Source organism: Fusarium oxysporum, chromosome VI (assembly GCF_013085055.1).
Source record: "Fusarium oxysporum Fo47 chromosome VI, complete sequence".
Taxonomy (NCBI): Eukaryota; Fungi; Ascomycota; class Sordariomycetes; order Hypocreales; family Nectriaceae; genus Fusarium; species Fusarium oxysporum.
Window position 1 is genome coordinate 2944250 of NC_072845.1, and position 20201 is coordinate 2964450.

The 20201-nt window shown below is 49.2% G+C and overlaps 5 protein-coding genes across 5 annotated transcripts; 2 read left to right on the plus strand and 3 right to left on the minus strand.

Annotated features, from left to right (window-relative positions):
* The first annotated feature begins 2916 nt into the window (after window positions 1–2916).
* Window positions 2917–4337, plus strand: FOBCDRAFT_43121 (uncharacterized protein). Its single transcript, XM_059612192.1, has 3 exons — window positions 2917–3144; window positions 3346–3626; window positions 3758–4337. Exons 1-3 carry the CDS (start codon window positions 3019–3021, stop codon window positions 4260–4262), a joined length of 912 nt encoding a protein of 303 aa, XP_059465168.1. The 5' UTR covers window positions 2917–3018; the 3' UTR covers window positions 4263–4337.
* Window positions 4338–4607: 270 nt separating this feature from the next.
* On the minus strand, window positions 4608–6763 carry FOBCDRAFT_163880 (CDP-alcohol phosphatidyltransferase-domain-containing protein). The gene is made up of 3 exons (XM_031186067.3): window positions 6098–6763; window positions 5897–6039; window positions 4608–5846 (listed from the first exon to the last, which is right to left on the minus strand). Exons 1-3 carry the CDS (start codon window positions 6403–6405, stop codon window positions 5056–5058), a joined length of 1242 nt encoding a protein of 413 aa, XP_031037202.2. The 5' UTR covers window positions 6406–6763; the 3' UTR covers window positions 4608–5055.
* A 1064-nt stretch (window positions 6764–7827) lies between these two features.
* On the minus strand, window positions 7828–9466 carry FOBCDRAFT_185479 (uncharacterized protein; the record flags this gene model as incomplete). The annotated part of the gene is made up of 1 exon (XM_031186066.3): window positions 7828–9466. Exon 1 carries the CDS (start codon window positions 9445–9447, stop codon window positions 7828–7830), a length of 1620 nt encoding a protein of 539 aa, XP_031037201.2. The 5' UTR covers window positions 9448–9466.
* Window positions 9467–11144: 1678 nt separating this feature from the next.
* FOBCDRAFT_43143 (SUR7/PalI family-domain-containing protein) lies at window positions 11145–13579 on the minus strand. Its single transcript, XM_031186063.3, has 3 exons — window positions 13305–13579; window positions 11886–13242; window positions 11145–11837 (listed from the first exon to the last, which is right to left on the minus strand). The coding sequence occupies exons 1-3, from the start codon at window positions 13492–13494 to the stop codon at window positions 11315–11317; spliced, it is 2070 nt and encodes a 689-aa protein (XP_031037198.2). The 5' UTR covers window positions 13495–13579; the 3' UTR covers window positions 11145–11314.
* Window positions 13580–15970: 2391 nt separating this feature from the next.
* FOBCDRAFT_226522 (ABC1 family-domain-containing protein) lies at window positions 15971–18560 on the plus strand. The gene is made up of 2 exons (XM_031186062.3): window positions 15971–17013; window positions 17065–18560. The coding sequence occupies exons 1-2, from the start codon at window positions 16262–16264 to the stop codon at window positions 18278–18280; spliced, it is 1968 nt and encodes a 655-aa protein (XP_031037197.2). The 5' UTR covers window positions 15971–16261; the 3' UTR covers window positions 18281–18560.
* The last annotated feature ends 1641 nt before the right edge of the window (window positions 18561–20201 follow it).

The window sequence follows — 20201 nt, forward strand, 5'->3', positions numbered from 1 at the left end:
GTGCTAAGTTGGGCTCGCTTAAACCTCAAGAGTCAGTCAGCCACCTCGCCGTCTGACTTACATTAGCTTCGTGGATCAATATCACATACGTGAGTATGATGATTGTGCAAGTCGGGAATAACGGCAACAAGAACAATCCGTGCATCACATTCTAGGCACAGTGGCTAAGGTACCCGACCATTGGTATTGTGTGATGACAACACGTATGTACCTAAATACCTTGAATCCCTCAGCTCAATGTTACCCTGGGAAGTATCCAAGGTGTGATAAAAGTCGGAATGGTGAAGGGGTTGGCGGGCAGCACCCACCCACCTGCTTGAGGCTTTAGGTGAGCGAGTGCGGGATCTATGTACGGGTTTTGCTCCGGAGGGTGCGTAAGATCTAAGTTAATCGTAGAAGTTGCATTCGCATGCACCTACACAAAGCTGCGCCCGCCAGATGGGTACCCTAGGTTATCATATCGTGGGTGCAACATATGAGTCCGATTTCCCGGAGAGAGGCGTCGGTATCCTATTCCATGGGGAAGGGCATTGCGACCTTCGACTGCATATATCATGTACCAAGGGTCTTAGGATACAACCTAACTACCCAAGGAATTGACCATTCCAAGACAAACCCTGGAGACAGAGAGACCAGACGGGTCCAGCAGGGGATGCGCGAAGCTGCGCCCGGGTACTGTATTATTGGTTACGCAGACTTCCATGTGCTAGCGATGATAAGTCAGTGAGCACCCTAAACGGAGCAAATGTCTTTAGGCTGTGGGTGCGGTTGCTGACTACTCGACATATCATTTGCGTACAGGAGCCAAACTACCTTACTCACAGTCCTAATGATTCTGGAGGGCGAGGCGATTATCAACAACACACCAATTCGACAGCTGCGCCGTAGCACTCCCCCTCCAACCCTAATCTCTTACTCTCATGTGCGGATTCTATGGGCCGGGTTTGTGTATATCTTCCCCAAACAAACCCGGCGAAGGTTGGGAGAAGTTGCCAAGAGAGTACAGAACTCCTGCCGAACCACGTGCAAGCGAGCAGAGACCGCTCAAAAAAAAATCTAGTGCTCAAGCTCTTCATTGTGTTACGGGATCAATCGGGGGTCTCTTGAGGGTCTCTTGCTTAAGCGGGCGGCCAATGCGGGCGGGCGGCCGACTAAGCAGAGTCGGATGCAGATGTGGCTTCGCTTGATGAAGTTGTTGTCTTTTGTATCGAGTGCGCTGGACCAGGCTGAACATACTAGATCAAAATACGGGGCTGCGTGTTCGAATAGGGCCGAAGAAGCTTCAGCAGTCGTCCTTGTAAGGCTGGGAGTGAGGGTCGTAAAGAGGTTTGCGAGATGCATTCATGGCGTTATTGAGGTAGGTCGTTGTCCATCGATGGGTGTACTGTTTGGCGCACGATATTGCCGAATTAGGCAAGGGAAACCAATGTGCCAGGACTGCACATAGTCTAATTAATTAAATCCTGAACAAATCCGGAGCGTCTAGAGGGAGATAGATCTTGATATGTCAAGCGCAGATCCTCTTGAACCCCCATGTGAAAGACGACCCTGCTTACCTACACGCCAACGACCCACCAGGTCTCGGGACAGAAGGAGGAAAAAGAAGAGCGATGGGGATCAGGCAACAGTTATTTTTACCATTGTGCATTAGACGGAACCTTTGAAGCTCGCTAGAACCACGCTGGTCAGTGGAGTCGGTTTGTTTAGGTCCGTTGTTTGTTCCATGTTCTGAGGCCGTCATATATCTGAACCTAGAGTTGTCTGACTAACATGTCAACTTGGCGCTAGCACAGACTTCAGAAGCTCAGGAAACCACTGTGTTTTGCAGTTCAGAGTGGTGGTTCACGAAGTGGAATTGAGATACCGGCTGATAAGAACAATGTGTCAAGGGGGAACATAGGTAGCTAATGCCTGATCAGTGTGCACCACTCCCACTACTGCGTCAACGTTGCTGTTCAAGGTAGCCCTGCCTGCATGTGCAGGAGTCGCATTTTTCTAGCCTCAAGCTCGTGGACTAATTCACGACTTGCCCTTAACGTCTGCACAACCGTCGGGCTCCAGGGAGATAACTGAACAGCGCTGAGCTGGCGGGTAAAGGCAAGGAAATAAGGGACGAATTAAATGCCCAGTAACGTCGGCCGCCTTGCTGCAGCTCCCCCATCGAAGCTCCTCCTAGGCGACACTTTAGCTTCGAACGCGGCATGGAACCCTTTCCGTAATACTGGACAGCCTCTGTGAGGCCTTTGATCATCCAAAATGTTTCTCATTTGGAAGTTCGTTGCAATGCTCGAGTTAGGAAGCTCACGATGTTGATATCCGACCCTGGCTTGGCACGACTAATACACAACGGCCAATATGCACGTCAAAGGCAAATGCCGTGTCAGTCGTGATTGGCACCTAGCTTTGCCATATATCGCTTAGCTCGGCCTAGATCGCAGAGTCTCAGCCATTTCTTAAAAGGGCCCAGGCCCAACCTTTCCCGTCCCCCCGTTCGTGAAACGCATTCCACGTTATGCTTCATTAAGGCACCTTGTTACCTTTTACTACCACCTTGCCTTACAGTACTCCGTCCCTACCGCCTCCCTAACCGCCTGCTGCCCTGCCCTGCCCGTGCTCTGTGCTCTGTGCTCTGTGCTTTTGGGGCTCGCTCACCTTGGTCAATCGGTCTGCACCTGTGCTCCCCATCCCCTTCCACCTCCGCCTCCACCTCTCTTCTTCACCCACCCGCGTCACCCGCCTCGTACCTAGTTAATTCATCCACCAACCTAGAGCCAAGCCCCCATACAAGCTCAACTTCTTCTCTACTATTTTAACCAAGAAGCGCTTCTGCCTCATTCAACCCGGCATTGAGTCATCACATCTTTATTCATTTGTGCTCAACCTCATTCATCTCGAGCTCCTCGTCCATTTTGTGTGGCCACAGTCACTCGCATCGAACTACTCGATTCGATTCTGCTCTACTCCACCTGCTTCGTTTAACCTTCACTCAACCTCAACCACCGCCTCTGAAGGTTCAGGATGGATTTCACCGGGCAATACAACTTTGCCAACCCTCAGCCCTATCACCAGTTCATGCCGATTCCTCCTCTGACGCCGTCACACTCGCATTCCGCCGGCTCCGATGACTTCAATGCATCCCCGCCTGTCAGTAAACGACCCCTTCTCCGCGATCTCCCCCACTCCCCCGGTGCAGCCCTGCCTTAGCGTTTCCTTACCTGAGCATTACTCTAGCAATGTTGAGCCTTACAAGCACGACCTTCTCGGCATCTTCAACGTTGTACCTGCAGCTCGTCTATCTCATAGCATTAGCGCATCTTAGCTGACATATTGCTTTGGCACGTATAGGAAAACTACGACGGCCTCTCTGCCAGTCAAAATGACCAGTTCCAGTCTTTCGATTATACCACCGCCCAAGGCTTCAATGCAAACCCCCATCAGCCTGCCTCTGGTTTTCCGGGCCCCCCGACACCTCCCGGCTATACTTCTCAAGCCCAAGCCCATCAACAGCAAGGAGGCTCACTGAGGAATGGCTCTCCTGACGAGCAGTCCGTTGCCCGTGGGGGCAGCGAGGAGGACGAGAACCTAACTCCTGCTCAGTCTCGGAGGAAAGCACAGAATCGCGCTGCGTACGTCTCACTCTTCTCCTGCCTTGGTCTTTTTATTTTGCGAGAAGACCTCACGGCACACAACATTGCCGTGACTTCGAAATGCGATCGATGACGACGATTTTATTCTTAACTAACATGTGGCTGTACAGGCAGCGTGCCTTTCGCGAGAGGAAAGAAAAGCATGTTAAAGACCTTGAGGCGAAGCTTGCCGGACTTGAGGCCGCCCAGCAACAATCATCCCTCGAAAACGAACGTTTAAAGCGAGATCTCCAGAAAATATCTACCGAGAACGAAATCCTTCGCGCGACATCCCGCATGAGCCATGGCTCCATCTCACCAGAGCCTGCAACCGGGCCTCTGCGCTTCAAACCTACCGACTTCTACTCCAACGTCTTGCAGAATCACACAAATAAGTCGCCCTCACACCGCATTGTTACCTCAGACGATGGCGAACGTCTCCTAGCTGCCGGTGCAACATGGGACTTTATCATATCTCACGAATTGTTCAAGAAAGGCCTGGTTGATATTGCCGATGTCAGCGAGCGCCTGAAGAACTGCGCTAGATGTGATGGCCAGGGTCCTGTTTTCTCGGAGCGTTCAATCACCAATGCTATTGAACAAAGTGTCGCGAGCGGCACTGATGATCTTCTCTAAGTGAGCGACAAGGCGCAAAAGGGCCAATTTGGAAGAAAGGATACATGAATGGCTTCATTATGATTGACGTATATTACACTGAGAGACTAAGTGGAAGATGATACCCCGCCCGTCGGGGCTTTTTGGCGTGGCGTTTTGTATTCAAGGTTTTTAAGTATGTCTCCCGAGAAATTTTGGACTGGTTTTCAAAGACACGCAGTAAATGTCTGCCATATGCACGACCATGCTATAGGATCTTGGAAAGTCAAGTATATTGAGTTGCAAAAATGATGAAATATTTTCTGTTCAAGGTTTCCTAGCCCCATTCGACCGGCACGATCCTGAAAGCCTGGTGTATGGTGGTGTTGGCTCTATAAGGTCATAAACATAAGTAGGTTCGCAGAAGATTGATATAATGTCGAATTTGACAGCGGACATAGAAACAGCATCTATAAGCTACAGTAACGTTATACAAAAGCACGCTGCAGAACTCCAAAAAGAAAGAACCAAAACCGTTCCTCATACAAATCATACAAAACTTCTACACGAAAACCGTAATAATCAAAGACATGCCAGAACCTGATATATGTAATAATCGCGATAACCCTCTTTTAAACCCTCTTTAGATATCTTGACTCATTCCCAATCCCTTGGCATCCCTGCATGAAGCGTTTCCATTACTCCGTTCAAACCTGGAACTACCGACGTCTCTAATTTTGAGTCCGATTGTTAGTCTTGTTACGCGACTCTTCTATTCGGGGGATCGAGCCCCCGCGCCGCCATAAACCCATTGACATGGGTCTATATCAGTCATTTAGTCCTTCTTTGTACCATTGGTCTGAGCGCCTTCGTTTTCAACATAAGGGTGCTTAATGGTGAGGCACCAGATGTCGAGGTAATCGCAGATGGTAACGATTACGTCAACGACAAAACTTCCGTAGACACCGACGGCGGTTCCGAGCATCATGAACATGAAAGCCACTTGGTAGACGCTATCGCCAAGAGCGCTGGGCCAACCAAACCCTAAGTAGCGCTGGAAGATGGGACCCAATGAATCGATGACACCAAAGGCAAGAGGCAGGCCTAGCACGTTCCAGTAGGGGAAGCGCAGGTGAACAAGATGAGCAGTGATTATCTGCCCAACGCTATAGGCATTGACAAGGCCGGCGAAGAGGGCAAACGGGATGAGATGGCATTCGCGGATCTTAGGTTGGAGATAAAGGTAGGCAACCACCATAGACCAGATGCTGAAGAAAGGCACTAGGCCAAGGAGCGCACCTCGAGAACGGTCACCACGGGCACGTCGAGCGCGGATGACGTTGAGTGAAGACTCGACGGTGTTGAAGACAAGAACAATACTGCCCTGAATAAGATACCACTCGGTAAAGGTGAGATTGTAGATGAAAGACGGGATACCAATGGTGGAAGGCACACCGATGGTATGGAACATGCTCTGTTGCCAGAAATGAGCACCCCCAACGTAGCCAGTGAAAACGAAGACCAGGACGATCGCAAGAACGCCCTCGACGGGTCCGTTGACGATACCAAGAGTGAGAGTTTTGGTGTGATAAGTCTCCCACGTCTGAACATAAAAGGTCAAGAGGGCTATCAAGTTAGCATCGCGCATCCCAACAGAACCGTCAGTGTTGACTCACATGCGAATAAGACTGCCACAGTCTGCCAGCTCTGCCCCATATTCTGAGAAGCAGCAAAAAGAAGGACCTCAAGCGAGGTATTACAAGCATCTACCCCATGATCGAAGAGTTCGCCCAGAGGTCCGGATTGCCGAGTTCGGCGCCTGGCCGTTTAGTCAGCACAAATTCAATACATGGCAAATGCGATTGTAATTAGCTTACGCTTGAGTTCCGTCCACAGCATCGAACGTTTGATATAGGAACAAGCCCAGTGCCCAAGAATAATACACCCAGGAGGGGCAATCTTGGTCAAGAGTGGGAGTATACCACAGCAGTGTCAAGAAGTTTGCAACGACGAATGAAAAGCCCGTCAGAGTGATCAGATTCGGTGCCATGCTCATAGGGAAGCACTTGATGACGAATTTCGTGTAGAAGGGCTTTAGAACATATTTGGAAAGCAGTGAATGGTCGACACCAGAGTATTTGTACTCACGGAGCGCGGGGAGCTCCTTTTGCCGTACGTAGACCATCGTTGTATTGTATCTCGTTTGTTTGGGTTTTTCGCGAAAGTTGTGTGTTCTCAGTTTTGTGCTCCGGTTGGCCTGCAGAGCGATCGATTGGTATTGTGGCCTTTTCTTGTTGGAGTGGGTAAAGTCTAGGTTTCTCGTCCGATTCCCGCTTTGCACTTGTATCCTCTCGCTTGTTGAATCGTGCAGTAACGCGCGCAGAAAGACGGATTCTCGTGGTAACGAAGAGCCAGAAAGTACGCAGCAAGCGATGGTTGCAGTTCAGGATCGATACCCAGAAGGAAGGGAAGAAGATGTAATCAAGAGACTTGAACTTGGTAAAGGAAAGAAGGGAAAAGAGGCCAACAGTTAAAAGAAAAGTGGATCAAAGAAACACCAACGCGATCTATAGCTAAGGTACCTACCCAAGGAGGGAGGGAGCAGACACTATCCGGCACAAAGTCTCGAGTCAGAGTACCCAAAATACAGTATATTTCGAAATGACATGAAGAACATGTCTCCGCAATTGCAACTTCAACTTTTGTCAACTCTTAAGTCCCATTACTAGTTATCTGCGGAAAGGAAATTATGTAGTCTATCTAGATAAGATTCCCAAAAAAGAAAAAAAACAAGGCCCCTTACCAACGTCATGAGACCCACTCACACTCTCCTTCAAATTGTCCTCATCTTCTCTTCAAAACCAAAGCTGGTGCTAGCTTGAAAAGCCAAATTAACCAAGAACAATGTTGGTCACTGTCACTTTCTGACATGTGCCATCACGGCCATGCGCCAAGTATATTTCAACACCCCATGACAAGTCGAGAGCTACATAGCATCAATGGATACCATAGGACGGGATATGCCATCACGGATTAGACTATCGATTTTTCCTGATCGCGAGCTCGCTTTCAATGATGCCCTTTACATGGCATTTAGTAAGATCAATGTTTCTGACTACTATGGCTGTGTATATCAACATACTTCTGTTCCTAACTCTCGTAATCCTTTTGAGAAAAAAAGCTTGGCTAATAAGTAGACGCAAAACTATGGGTCATGCTGCACTTAACCAGCTGCACACCAGCCACAGGAGTGTCAACGCTCACGTTGCAAGTATGATAATTGCTCATCATATTCCGTTTTCGCATGTCGGCTAAGGACTACTAAGTTACCCGTTCTTCCTATACTGCCATCGTTATGGATCGGCCGAAATACATTTGCTTGGCCGTTGTTTTCGTGTAAGTATAACATCGCCGCTCACATCATGACTGGCTTCCGTTAGAGCCCATCCCAAAAAGCATCCAACCTTCCCGCCCTGCAACAGTCGCGCAAGGCCGTCATCATCTACATACTTTTTCTCAGAAACTATTCCATGCTGTCGTGTATAGGGCACTGTATGAAAAATATTTCATACTCATCGCCAATCACCTCCTTCCTGATTAATAGCCTCTACTTGGTTGCCTGTATTACCGTAGCACGGCGTCCCTGGCTCTTGTTCCACTCGCCTTCAATGAACTGCTGCACGTTTGCATGTGCCATATTGAAAAGTGGACGAGCATGGTCTGTCACTGACATGCGATTGGCGTCTTCAATTTCCATTCGGCGATGGAATTCACTTTTCTTTGATGGGCGCCCATCCCCAATTGCACCGAACTGCCCCTTTCCCTTGGGAGGCTGAACCTGCAAAGCAATCTCGCTTGGTGTAGCTACTAGGAAATCGGCTCCGTAGTACCAGGCGTGATTGATCATATTGTTGTAGGCCTGGAGTTCCTTTGGTGCTCTGAATCTAGGTCCCGATGTGTATCGAGATTGGCTGAGCTCGGGCGATGATGTCCAGCATACAGATGTCGTAGCAGTGCCTAAGCCCCAGGATGACGTTCCTCTCGCAGGATACTGGGAGCCTCGCGTCGCGGCGGTTGTGGGTACACTTGGCCGGGTGGTTTTGGAATTGGCAGACAACCCCTCCAAACCCTCTGCGGTTTGTGAAGCCAGTGAAGCAGTTGCTTCAAACGACGGTATATTCTGTGCTAGGCTGTTGTTACTGATGCCTACTTGACGTAGAGTCTGTCGAGTAATGATAAGAACATCTTCGTCCTCATCTTGCTTGACATCTTGGCTTGGTATGTTTGTGTGGAGTGCTTTGAAAGTTGACTCGAAGGTCGATGGTCGATATTGGCGTTGACCAGGGGGGCCGGCAGTTAAAGGCCGTGGAGCGCCGGCACCAGGAGCAATAGTACCAGCAGCACGGGCGGTATTGCTGCCAACTGCGCGATTGAAACTCCGGGATGTGCCAAGGGGGATGCTGGGCGACTTATTGACATGGGAATTCCAGAATGCGTCATCGAAAGATCTTCCGAGGGTAGGTTTCTCTGCCTGTGGCTGTTGTAACACACTTGACAGGTCGTTGTTGTTGTTGTTGGACGCATCTTGGAGTCCAAAGGAATGAGTGATGGGAGCCAAAGGCTCGTCAACACGGGTTGTCGTCTTCAGGCCAAGGGCTGGTTTGAGCCCCCGAAGAAGGGCTTTCTGAGCTCGCTTCTGATTGGGGTTTGGGTAAGAAGCCAGGTTGTGAAGAGACTTTACTGTCATATTCATCAACGGGTCCATGCCGAGTTCGCACTCTTCATCGCTTTCCTCACTTGGGTCAACGTCGGTAAACGTGTCTTGTTCAACTTCGGAGAAGAGGGACGTAAGCGGCGACGGAGTCGCAGAAGGCACGAGTCGGGGTACTTGGGCGGACATGTTGATACATCTGTGGTCTGTATCGTTCAAGGGGCTGGATGCTCTGTCGTAGGGTGTCTGAGGGCTGTACTGTTGGAGAGGCGAGGACCGTGATCCAGCTTTAAGGGGCAGAGTGGCAAGGACAGATTTGGGAAGCAGAGATAGCCCAGCCGCAGGGAGACCGGCAGGCCACTTGAGAGAGCGACCTCGTCGGGCAGGCGGTTGCAGTGGCTGAGAAGTGCTAGGATTATATGGAGTGCCAGCAGTGGTGTAAGTGACTTTTGAAGCCGAAGTTGGAGCAGTTGGGGTAGATGAAGCGATGCTGATGGGGGAGGACAGGTCCTCCATGCTGGCTCAGCTTGTTATATCTTGTTCGCCGGAGGTGGTAAGGACGATCAATATCTCTGAGATTCAAGGAAGGTGCCTGTTAGATTGAGTTTGCTAGATGGTCCGAATCTGTCTGAGTGTGGGCGCAGATGAGGTCGTGGGAATATCTAGCGGAATGATGCTTCTGCAAAAGTGTGAGAAGGGTTGTAGAAATGCAGAGGTGGCCAATATGCGCAGTGCAGTATAAGATAGTTTAAGAACAAGTGGGCTTTCACACCTTTGCCATCGCTTTGACACAAATGACCAACCTTGTGGAGAGAACCAGGCTGGAGAAATAAAAGCGAAGGTTGAGGGTAGGAAGACGGGATTGAAGAGAGAGAGAGAGAGAGAGAGAGAGAAAGGAGTGTGTCGGTTGTGGTGTTGGCAGGAAGCCACTCCGGGGAAGAAGACTGAGGGTATGCGCCTTCCTTCTTAACTCCAGCCCGCGCTACGCAACTCGCAAGAGCAGGAAGGTGCTATAGACCAAAACTGGATGTAAATGGAGGAACATACAAAGAAATACTGGCGAGACACTTGGCCACGAGATCCAAAAGTTGAAGATATGTATGAGTTAGGATGGAGATTACTTATTTGCCCGGCTTTGTAGGCCTGGTGGTAAGGCTTCTTTTTGGCGGGAGGTGACAATTTTCTTCTTCACTCCGTTTCATGAGTAGGTAAGCAGAGGGAAATAAATTGCTTCATCTAATTTGTAATGAGCTTGTGGTGGCTGCAGAGGCACTCGAATTCTCTGACGCTTTGTGTCATTCATTGCCAAGACTAACAGTGACTGTCAGTGTCAGGATGCATCACCGCGATGCAAGCGCTGTATGAAAGGCGAGGCTAATAAACAAGAGCACGAGGGCCGTCCAATATAGAGTGGCAGGTAGGTAGTTTGCCATTACAAACTGGAGTCTGGGTCTGTCTGCCAACCTTAGGGAAAGGCTCTGACCCAGTTGCTCTTTCAGCTCGAGTCACATACTCGAGTCTAGGGTGTACTCTGAATGGTCTCGGCGGTGAATGGACCTACGCGGGTTGATAGATTCGATTTGCATGACTGTGAATACCTACGTTAGCTGGCCAGATAGGTAGCGATTGCATGCGCAGGTGGCAGTAACAAGTCGCGGTTTGCCATACAGTTCTCGAATGCAAACAAAGAGGATTGCCCAACTTCAGATGAGGATCCACTAGGTACTTATGCATAAAAGAGCCCAGTTCGATTGATACTTCATTATTCTTCCTCTTAAAGAAGATGTCTACTTGTATCTAATCCCTCGTCTCATTCATCTCAATCGATGTACCCTCAGGGACCACTTTTACCTGCAGAGGCTCATGGTCACGTCGTGTTTCCTTTCCTTCTCTCTTTCCATCAATCAATCAATCAATCAAATCAACAACATTGCTAGCAGCACGCTCTCTCTTCAAGACGATGTGGATTCCGTTGACATCAGACGTGGCTTGTCATGCGATAACTGCCAAGTAAGGAATCACAGCGTCCTGCGCTATAGCTAAAGACAAAACAACAATAATAAGGGTACAAGAATGTGTCAGGCATAGGACAAAACTGTGCGTGATCTCCATGGCATCGAAGTAAAAGAAACAAAATGTACGTTTCAAGGAATGTAATACACAAAGGATGGAGAATGGTAAACTAACACAGTTGTTACCGTTAACCTACAATAAGACACTACATTAGTCTGAGGGACAACTGTGTCTATAGGCATATGGCCGTAATAAAGAGAAGAATTGAGAGATATGAACAACCGAACAACAGGAGAAGGGTCAGGATATATTAGAAATAACCCAGTCTGGTGATCATGATACTATCATAGAAGCTCACCAGGCAGATTCACTAGAAACCGCCAGGTGGGTATGCGCTTCCAGGTACCATTCCAGGGCCTCGGCCAGTCCGCGAACTAGGCAATTGAAAGTCGGGGGTATCTAATAGCATGTCTTGGCGCTGCTGTTGTTGATGTGCTGGTCGGCGATGGGGGGGTCCTTGTTGGTACGGTAGCGGTGGGGGGTTGGGGTTCCAACGCGGGTTGATCCCACGCTGGGATATGGAAGTAAATGTTGAATGCTCGGACTCAGCAGGGCTTCGAGTCCCCGCATTATTGGCATGGATATCCTCGTATATAGGCTCAATAGGGGGCGGCTGAAGGTTGTTACTTGCTGGTGGTGCATCGGAGGCGAAACGGGGATCAACATCTTCATAATAGTTGCTATTCCCGGTGGCCACAGGCTGTTGGACAACAGGAGGCGTCCTTCTTTCAGTGAGTTCAGCTTTTGGTTGACCAGTTACCAGAGGTGACGGGGCTCGGGGTGAATTTCTGCCATCGCCCTGTGTCCACGCTGAGCGCGGCGGAACATATTGCCTGGTCATCTGGTCAGCATCGTGGAGAAATCATGAGCGGGAACCATACTCATCAGTGCTATATTTACTTCCCTCGCTCATGTACGTATCATGTCGCTGAGGGATCTGCCCCTGCTGGAGTCCAACCATACCTGCAACATCCGCGTCACTGTCCCGGAGCTGTCCGTAGGTTCCTCCGTCATGATGCTGAACTGCCGGAGATGCATCCATTTCTACTGCGCGACCCCCAACAGTGGCAGGCTCGGTTCCTGGCAAAGGCGGCGGCGACTCAGCTCGAGGCAATGTGGACTCTGGGCTGTACGCGGTGTAAGTGTTCACACTCGGCATCGAAGGATTCGTCGAGCCATATCCATTAGATGGCTCTGACGGCTGAACATCGTGAGCAAAGGTTTGAGCGGGCGACGGTCTCCGATCGTAAGGACCGTTGTTGTATCCTGGGGGCGCGTTTAGACCTCCCCTCATCCCGTTTGCAGCATATACTCCTCGGTTGGGTTGTCCATAGCCTCCTCGTCCTCCTCTGGGGCCATATCCAGCCCTTCCAGACGGCCCGTAGCCTCCACGACCTCGGACTGGTGCTCCGTAGTTATCATATCCTCCACGACTATAACCCCCTCTTCCACCGCGGTAGCCTCCTCCGGCTCCTGTTCCACGGTTACTCATGCTTGGAGAAGGTCCTCTCCGCGTCGCATATGGGTCGGTAGCAGTGTCGATTGGATTGCCAAACTGATCGCGAGAACCTTGCCTCTGTGGGTTCCTGCTAAAGGCCGCAACCTCACCCACGCTTGCCACCTCGTTAGGGGGTGCTGGAGATCGATTTGATGTGGTCCGGCGGGTAAGAGGGATGGCTTCTTCGCTAACTTGGTCGCTTCTGCTCTTCTGTTCGAAGGTTGTAAAGGACGGAAGATTGTCATGGACACCATTGCCACCACTCACGGTGGGTAGAGTCGGTTGTCGAGAAACTTCAGGCTCCGCAGTCGTCTTATCTTGAGCAGTTCTGTTGTAATAATTCTCGCCGCTCATTTCAGCATTCTGAGCGATACGTCGCTGCCTATCTTTCCTGCTGACCAGAGTGCGACGCATCGCACAAGTTACCAACCCACTCATGGCAACGAGGATAGTAGCAGCAAGAACAAGATAAGAACCCCATGCTAAGTGTGGTACAAATAGAAGCACGTCGATCAAAAAGGCTAGCAAGCAAACCAAGAAGTCAATGAGAAGGAAGATAAATAAAATGAGCAGATATCTTGTCGAGTGCGAGGGAGCGTGCAAGTGAGACACAGCCGCCATGATAGTCATGACAAGGGTAATAAGTGCCGCGACTGGATGCACAATAAGAATGGCAGATAGTGTATTCCGAACACCAGATGGTAAGTCGAAGGCTTGACTATCATCCCCAACTAATTTGGCTAGAAGAAGTATCAGTACGACTCGAAAGAGGGAACGCGTTTCAACATCACGGTAGACTGACCAGTGTCGTATCCAACCCCAATACCGCTACATCCCTTGCCTTGTTGACAGTAGCCAAAAACGCCATATGTTACACCACCGAAGTCGCTCAGTGGAATTGCTTCGATGATTGGGGTTGATATAACAGCTAATAGGAGCAAAGCAAAAGCTGCGAACAGCAGCACCGTCAACGGTGTGCCAGGCCGTAACATGGCAACTGTGCGCTAAGCGCCCGATTCAAGACCGACAAGAGGACGCCAGAGCAAGCGGCCGACGTCGTGAAGACGCGGGGACGGAAAGGCAATATATCAACGTGTAGCTCTTTCACTATTTCCTTCTGCAGCAACGTTGATGAATAACATTGGCGAAGGGAGGGTGAGAGTTATCGGGGAAATGAAGCAACAAGGACAATATTGGGCTGTATAGTTGAGCAGTCGAATCCTGAATTATTCCAAATATGTCTCTTCAAGAAATTGGTTTGTTTCTTGTTTTTTTCCTTGCGTTTGCTGCCGAGATCCTTCGTACGAAAGCCGGAGGCTATATCGGTGAATATAGCAAGATGCAGCACAGTCGCGAGACCTGAGTTGTCGCCTGTTGCCGATATAAAGTCGTAGACTTGAAGAAGTAAACAATGGTCGCCAAGCCGTCTGATTATACTGAGAACGCCCCAGTGGGCTTCGACAACCGATGCTATCGTCAATACGTTTCGACACCGTGCTCCAGTCGAGAAATGAGTTGGGAACGAACGTCGTGGTCGGGATTGAGCAACGAGGAGGGGGATTGACTTTGGGTGTTATCGGACAAGGTGCTTTGCTCTGGTCTATCCAACTTGGCTCTTTGTGGCTTAGCAAAGTACTAGGGAAACAGAAAGCGCTAGTCTTAGATTAGCTAGTCTAGTGGGAATGTCGATGCGCTGGTCCAGGAACAAGGGGGCCAGCCCCAGCCGTCTGACCTCGCCGAATACACGCGAGACCAGTCTAACAAAGGACGTCGCAGAAATTTGTATATTCCATGCATTGACTGATCTTATCTGCCGATCTACTTTATCGAGTCTACTGTACCTTTAGCACATGCTTTATCCGCAACCGATTCTCTTACCGGTAGTAAACAATGGCTCCATTTTCAAAGTTTACGCCAACAGCCAACTCACTAAGGTTGCCAATAAGACAATCTTAGCCACAAGTTTAATTTCTCAATCATGGATGTCATGCTGCTTATCCCACCACCACCACACCATTTCACAGCATGAGGGAAATGGGAGGCTAGCCCATGTGGGTCTCTACCGTTGTAACATACCCACCAATCCCACGTCGTACGGTAGGCGTCATTTTCGGTTGCAGTCATACAGTACGAACCCTCTATCGCGCCTCTTCTGTGCTTGGCTCAATATCCTTGTCCTAGGCTGCCAGTTTAGGCTCGATCTCTATGCAGTCTATGAAGCTAAAAAGACAACTCCTCCGACTTTGTGATATTCTCTGGTTGGGTGACACATGTACCTAGTAAACAACCTGTGTTTTTTGTTCCTCGAACGAGAGCAATCCTTTCCCTGTGGCCTCGGCCCTTGCTATATCTGAGACAACGTTTTGCCCAACACTCAAACTTCCCATCGCAACAACCCAGGTCGATAATGTGCACTGACGTGGCTAACTTTCTATGGTAGTACCATGTAGTTTTCCGCATTTCGTAGGAAATTTGATCTTAATTGTTTTCCGCGACGTGCTTACGCGCGTCTGAAGTCTCAGTTGCCTCGATGGTACTAATATAAAGGCTAGCGACGGAATCTTGGTCAGCCACAACACTACTATAGATAAGTCGCTAGTCTAGTCAATTGACTTATTCACCATATATATCGATGTGTACTGCTAACAATAGATCTCGACGGGCTAGACGCATGATTTGGAGGCTATAGCTTCCGACCATGCAGTCATCATACCCTATTGTGCCGCAATCAATATGCAACGGGCCGATGCTCCTCTCGGACCCAAACCCAGCGGCCAAGCCAGCTCAGCAAAGGGAAGAAAGATTAGAAAACTATACAAAGGATGATGCCCATGCTTTGCGCGTTTTTGGTCCTCGATATGTAAAGGCTGCCTTGACTCAAATCACCTGCAGCCTATCCTCATTATGGTTTTCTAAGTGACGAAACACACTGCATAATGCTTCATGTTTCGACAACTGGGGTATAGTCTCATATTCGTCATCCCCATTGATACTCGTATTGATCAACTGCCTCACGTTCATACTCGTGTTTGATGATTTATGGTTTCGCGGGTGCTCTTTTGATTTCTATGTTTAACTTACACCGTTCAATAAAGTGTTACAACTTCCATTTCTGATCCTTCTCTCTGGTATGCCTACCCTGTAGCTAGTCGATAACGGATGATATCTGAGCTGGTAGCAGAACAACGCCTGAATTAGATACATACCATCCCTATATATCTAGAATGTCAAATCAGGGATCATGCACAAGATAACAATGGTATCAGAGCCAAGATAATATCATGAATCCGAGGTGGAATTGGGTCCCAATAATATTACCAATGTGAATCTAAAGGGAAGACAATGAACAAGAAAAGCTACACTGTACCTAGTAGATATCTTCCTAAGTACTTATAGTACGCACTGCGTCTAACTTACTAAAGTAGGTAGGTAGCTCGTAGAGACATTTGTTCGATATGTGGTCTATACGTCGATTACGTGACACAGGCCGAGTCGGGAAATCGGCCAGAAATTGCACCGACTTGCGGAAGGCGATCGTGTGCCCACCGATTCTCCGAGCCGTTCCGGGGATAAGCTATCCGGGAATTTTCATCTCGGACGTCATCAATGACTCCGGAGATGGGGCCAGAGGATTATTGCATTTCGCCCTTGTCTTTCCCTTCATCTCCCCCCCTCCATGTCCTCATCCAGTCACTTGTAGCTACATCACACTCATTGCCCATGGTGCTCGACTGTTGATCATCACCGATCCCCCCCAGCATGTTGCGCAACGCCATGCAAGGCCACTCAGCGCGCGCCACCATGCGCTGCCGACACAGAACGCTCGCACCATCGTTGCGAAGATTACAATCAGGTGGTCCTTTCCAGGCCATGCGGCCGCCGTCGCCAGAGGAGCTTGGTGCCCCCCGGCGGGCGAAGGAATACAGACGGGGACGGCGGTGGGCGCGGCGCTTGCTCTTGACATGCGTCTTGGGAGGTACTATTTATCTCGGCGATCGTCAGATATACGCATCTGGTTTTGGCCGCTCTCTACATACTTTCGGAACCGGCTTGCTCGTAGCCTTCGACTACAAGCTGAATTTTCGACCCCAGCCTATTACTGGCGGGACGGTGCAGGACTTGCATAATCGGAATGCCGAGCGGCTGTTCAACCTTCTCCGTTCCAATGGTGGACTTTATCTCAAGATCGGACAAGCCATTGCAATGCAGAGTGCCGTACTGCCCCCCGAATTCCAAAAGATGTTCAGCCGCATGTTTGACGACGCACCGCAAGACGATTGGAGTGACATCGAAGCAGTGATAAGACAAGATTTTGGAAAAAGTGTCGAAGAGGTCTTTGGCGTCAGCTTCACAGGAAAGGAGGGATTGGGATTGATGGAGCGCAAGGCTCGAGCGAGTGCAAGTGTTGCTCAAGTCCATTGGGCCAGACTTGCGGATGGTCGCGAAGTCGCTATCAAAATACAGAAACGGGAGATTGCCAAGCAAATATCATGGGATCTATGGGCCTTCAAGTAAGCCCGAAAAATGCAGCTAACTCCCGCGTACTTACTGATGCAAAACAGGACCGTCGCATGGATCTATTCCAAGTGGTTTGACCTCCCACTGTATAAACTAGTCCCTTTCATCACGGAGCGACTCGAGCTAGAGACTGATTTCGTCAATGAGGCCAAAAATTCAGAAAAAATGCGAGAGCTTGTTAATGCAGAGAAAGCCTTGAAAGGGAGGGTATACATTCCTACAGTTTATCCCGAATTTACGACAAAGCGAGTTCTCGTGACCGAGTGGATCGAGGGTGTGAGGCTTTGGGATAAGAAAGCCATAACATCGAGATGGCTTGGAGGGCATGGCAATGGATCTCCTGGCGCTGGTCGCCCACTCCCGCAAATTGATCTTGAGGCTGCACGTATTGAGCTTCGGACAAGGCCATTTCAAGAGAACCTCAAGCCAGAACGTCAGGAATTATGGCGAGGCCGACGAGGTCGTGGGGGACTTGGTCTGTCAACGCGAGAAGTCATGACGACCATGGTGGACCTCTTTTCCGCACAGATTTTCAAGTGGGGTGTTGTTCACTGTGATCCGCACCCTGGCAACATCTTTATCAGACGTTTGCCCAATGGGCGAGCAGAGCTTGTGCTTATTGACCATGGCCTCTATGTGTACATGTCATCCAAGTTCAGAAATGAATACGCCACCTTCTGGAAAGCGCTCATGACATTCGACAATAAAACAATATCACAGGTGACAGAAGCATGGGGGATCAAGGCGGCGGATCTCTTCGCGAGCGCAACATTACTGCGGCCGTACGAGGGTGGAGATAAGCGCACGCATAATGGGATAATGAAAGAGCTCGAAGGCAATACGCCGGCTGAGCGGCATTACGCGATGCAGAAGCGAATGAAGCAGGGCATTCGAGAGATCCTGACAGATGAAGATAAGTGGCCACAAGAACTGATTTTCATCGGTCGCAATATGCGGATCGTACAAGGCAACAACCAGTATCTCGGATCACCAGTCAACCGCGTCAAGATGATGGGCGAGTGGGCGAGCCGAAGTCTATTCGAGGACCCCCAGTTGCCACTGAGCCAACGTCTTCAGAATCGCTGGCGCCATATCATCTTCAAGACTGTCATGGTAGCCTCTGATGTGGCCTTCTACGTCTTTAAGCTGCGCCAGTGGTTGGGTCTTGGAGGGGGAATGGAGGATGAAATGGAAAAAAGAATGAAGGATGTCGCACAAGACTTTGGCATCGAGCTTCAGCATGATGTTTTTGAAGGCTGAGCCAGTGCCACTGCAACAGGTCTGGTGGAAATCTACACTACTCTGTACACAACAACTTATGACGAATTCCCCTTTTATGTAACAAGAATATGTACAATTCATATAGATAGACGACGATAGGCACTGCCTGGTATTTATTTCATCATGAGCTTGCCTAAGTCAACAGATAGAACCCTCTCAAGATCAGCAAACGAGTTCGATAGCATTCAGACCCTTGGACTCGAATGCATTGGTATAGAAACTGTATGGAAGCGATGCAAAAATATCCCGTTGCATGTTACCTTTATCTTCTATATATTATTTGGTCCAGCCAGGCGGTGATTCGCGTAAACGCAGGAGGCAGTCACATATTATTATTGACTTTTTCGGGAATGAATGCTTACTACTAGATACATGGACTGGTCATGACTGCCCGTGTTATAAGGTAGGTCACCAGACATGAACCTCTGATAGTGGCATGTTAAGTTGAAGAATGATTTGTAACAGTCGATCCTGGCTAAGGAGACATTTGAGGGGAGGAGTACTAAGCCCGACCATTCGCCGCAGTCACCACAAAATCGAATATTGTGTGCCCTTTGTAGATGCCCTCCTCTTGTTGCCGTTGACCTATTATTTCGGCTTGATCACTGGATCAATTGTCCTACCACGCGATAGCCACATACTGACGCCTTATTGTCCTAGCTCACCGAGGTTAGTCTGACACGATTGGTTTTACAGATGCACTTTTTCATTGATTGATGTAGCGCAGGAGGAGATTACTGAAATAGGATTGATAGATGTTCAAGGATATGCTCAACCCGGAACTGGGATGTAGTATCCGTATGGGAGCCTGTAGTTCACTTCTTCATAAGTTCAAACGCATAGCATTTAGTCAAATAAGGTAATGAGGCAGTAATACTTAAGTTGCCATAGTTTTAAAACAGTGTCCAAAAAACAGGCATTGGGTTGGATAGGACTAGGTGTATGGATCTGTCGGTAAATGAACTAGCGTTAGAAACCTTTTGTTTCTTCGCTTACATGCATTAGATGCCCTGCAATTAAAGCCACTGTGTTTTATCACTACAAGATCTACTTAGCCTCCCTGTTCACACAACTACCGTACCTAAGTACATACGGAGAACTACAAGAACCAGCGGTGTTTGGCGTTATATGTTCTTCATAGGGATTCTTGCTGCCCAGAAGGACGACGCTTTATGCTTGTTATCGACGGATGCAGTTGGTGGAGGCATCTAACCTCTTCCTAAAGTTCAGTTTAGTTGACACTTGACAAGCCGTGTACCTGCATCAGTGGGTCGATCCGATACAGCCTAAAAGTTGGGATTTCTGGTTTTGGTTGGCGCATAGAAATATCTTGCGTCTGTGCTTGAATCCGACAAGGACACGGAAGAATATACTGGGATTCGGTCCTGATCATCAAGCTTGTATCCGAAAATGCAAGCAATAAGGCCGCACGTACAGAGTACTCCGCACCAGGAGCCAGGTAATTAAGACACAAAGACACAGACTTAATACATTGGAGTCTAAGCCCAAAGCCATATGCCTGTGGCGTTAGATTGGCGGGACTGTCTCCACCTCATGATACCCCCGCTCATAAGGATAAGGACCATGCGACCAGGACCTAAGACCTAGGATCCAAGACCCAGGACCGCTGCTGGGCTGGAGCTTCGTCGACTGTGTTGTAAGACATAGTCGATGTTCAATGGTATAGGAAGAGAGTAGGTGGGTGATACACAGGCTCCTTTTCTTATTCAGGCAACTGAATGCGGCTTTAAATTGACAAATAATCACCGTCTCTTATAAACGGAGTCAAGTCCTCATGCAGAATTGGCTTCCCCCTAATGCCCCTTACCCCGTCCAGTCAGATTGTCTTGGACCCTGCACCATCGCTAGCGCTGCAGAAAGTTGGCGAATCAGTTTTAAG

Bases quoted from the DNA above. Each gene is read 5' to 3' on its own strand.
- FOBCDRAFT_226522 (XM_031186062.3), top strand. From the start codon at position 16,262: ATGTTGCGCAACGCCATGCAAGGCCACTCAGCGCGCGCCACCATGCGC. The intron at 17,014-17,064 runs GTAAGCCCGAAA...GATGCAAAACAG, and splicing joins TGGGATCTATGGGCCTTCAA to GACCGTCGCATGGATCTATT.
- FOBCDRAFT_43143 (XM_031186063.3), bottom strand. From the start codon at position 13,494: ATGTTACGGCCTGGCACACCGTTGACGGTGCTGCTGTTCGCAGCTTTT. The intron at 13,243-13,304 runs GTCAGTCTACCG...TACTTCTTCTAG, and splicing joins TGGGGTTGGATACGACACTG to CCAAATTAGTTGGGGATGAT. The intron at 11,838-11,885 runs GTATGGTTCCCG...CCAGATGACCAG, and splicing joins AGTAAATATAGCACTGATGA to GCAATATGTTCCGCCGCGCT.
- FOBCDRAFT_163880 (XM_031186067.3), bottom strand. From the start codon at position 6,405: ATGGTCTACGTACGGCAAAAGGAGCTCCCCGCGCTCCGTGAGTACAAA. The intron at 6,040-6,097 runs GTAAGCTAATTA...CTAAACGGCCAG, and splicing joins GCTGTGGACGGAACTCAAGC to GCGCCGAACTCGGCAATCCG. The intron at 5,847-5,896 runs GTGAGTCAACAC...CTAACTTGATAG, and splicing joins TGTGGCAGTCTTATTCGCAT to CCCTCTTGACCTTTTATGTT.
- FOBCDRAFT_43121 (XM_059612192.1), top strand. From the start codon at position 3,019: ATGGATTTCACCGGGCAATACAACTTTGCCAACCCTCAGCCCTATCAC. The intron at 3,145-3,345 runs GTCAGTAAACGA...TGGCACGTATAG, and splicing joins ACTTCAATGCATCCCCGCCT to GAAAACTACGACGGCCTCTC. The intron at 3,627-3,757 runs GTACGTCTCACT...GTGGCTGTACAG, and splicing joins AAAGCACAGAATCGCGCTGC to GCAGCGTGCCTTTCGCGAGA.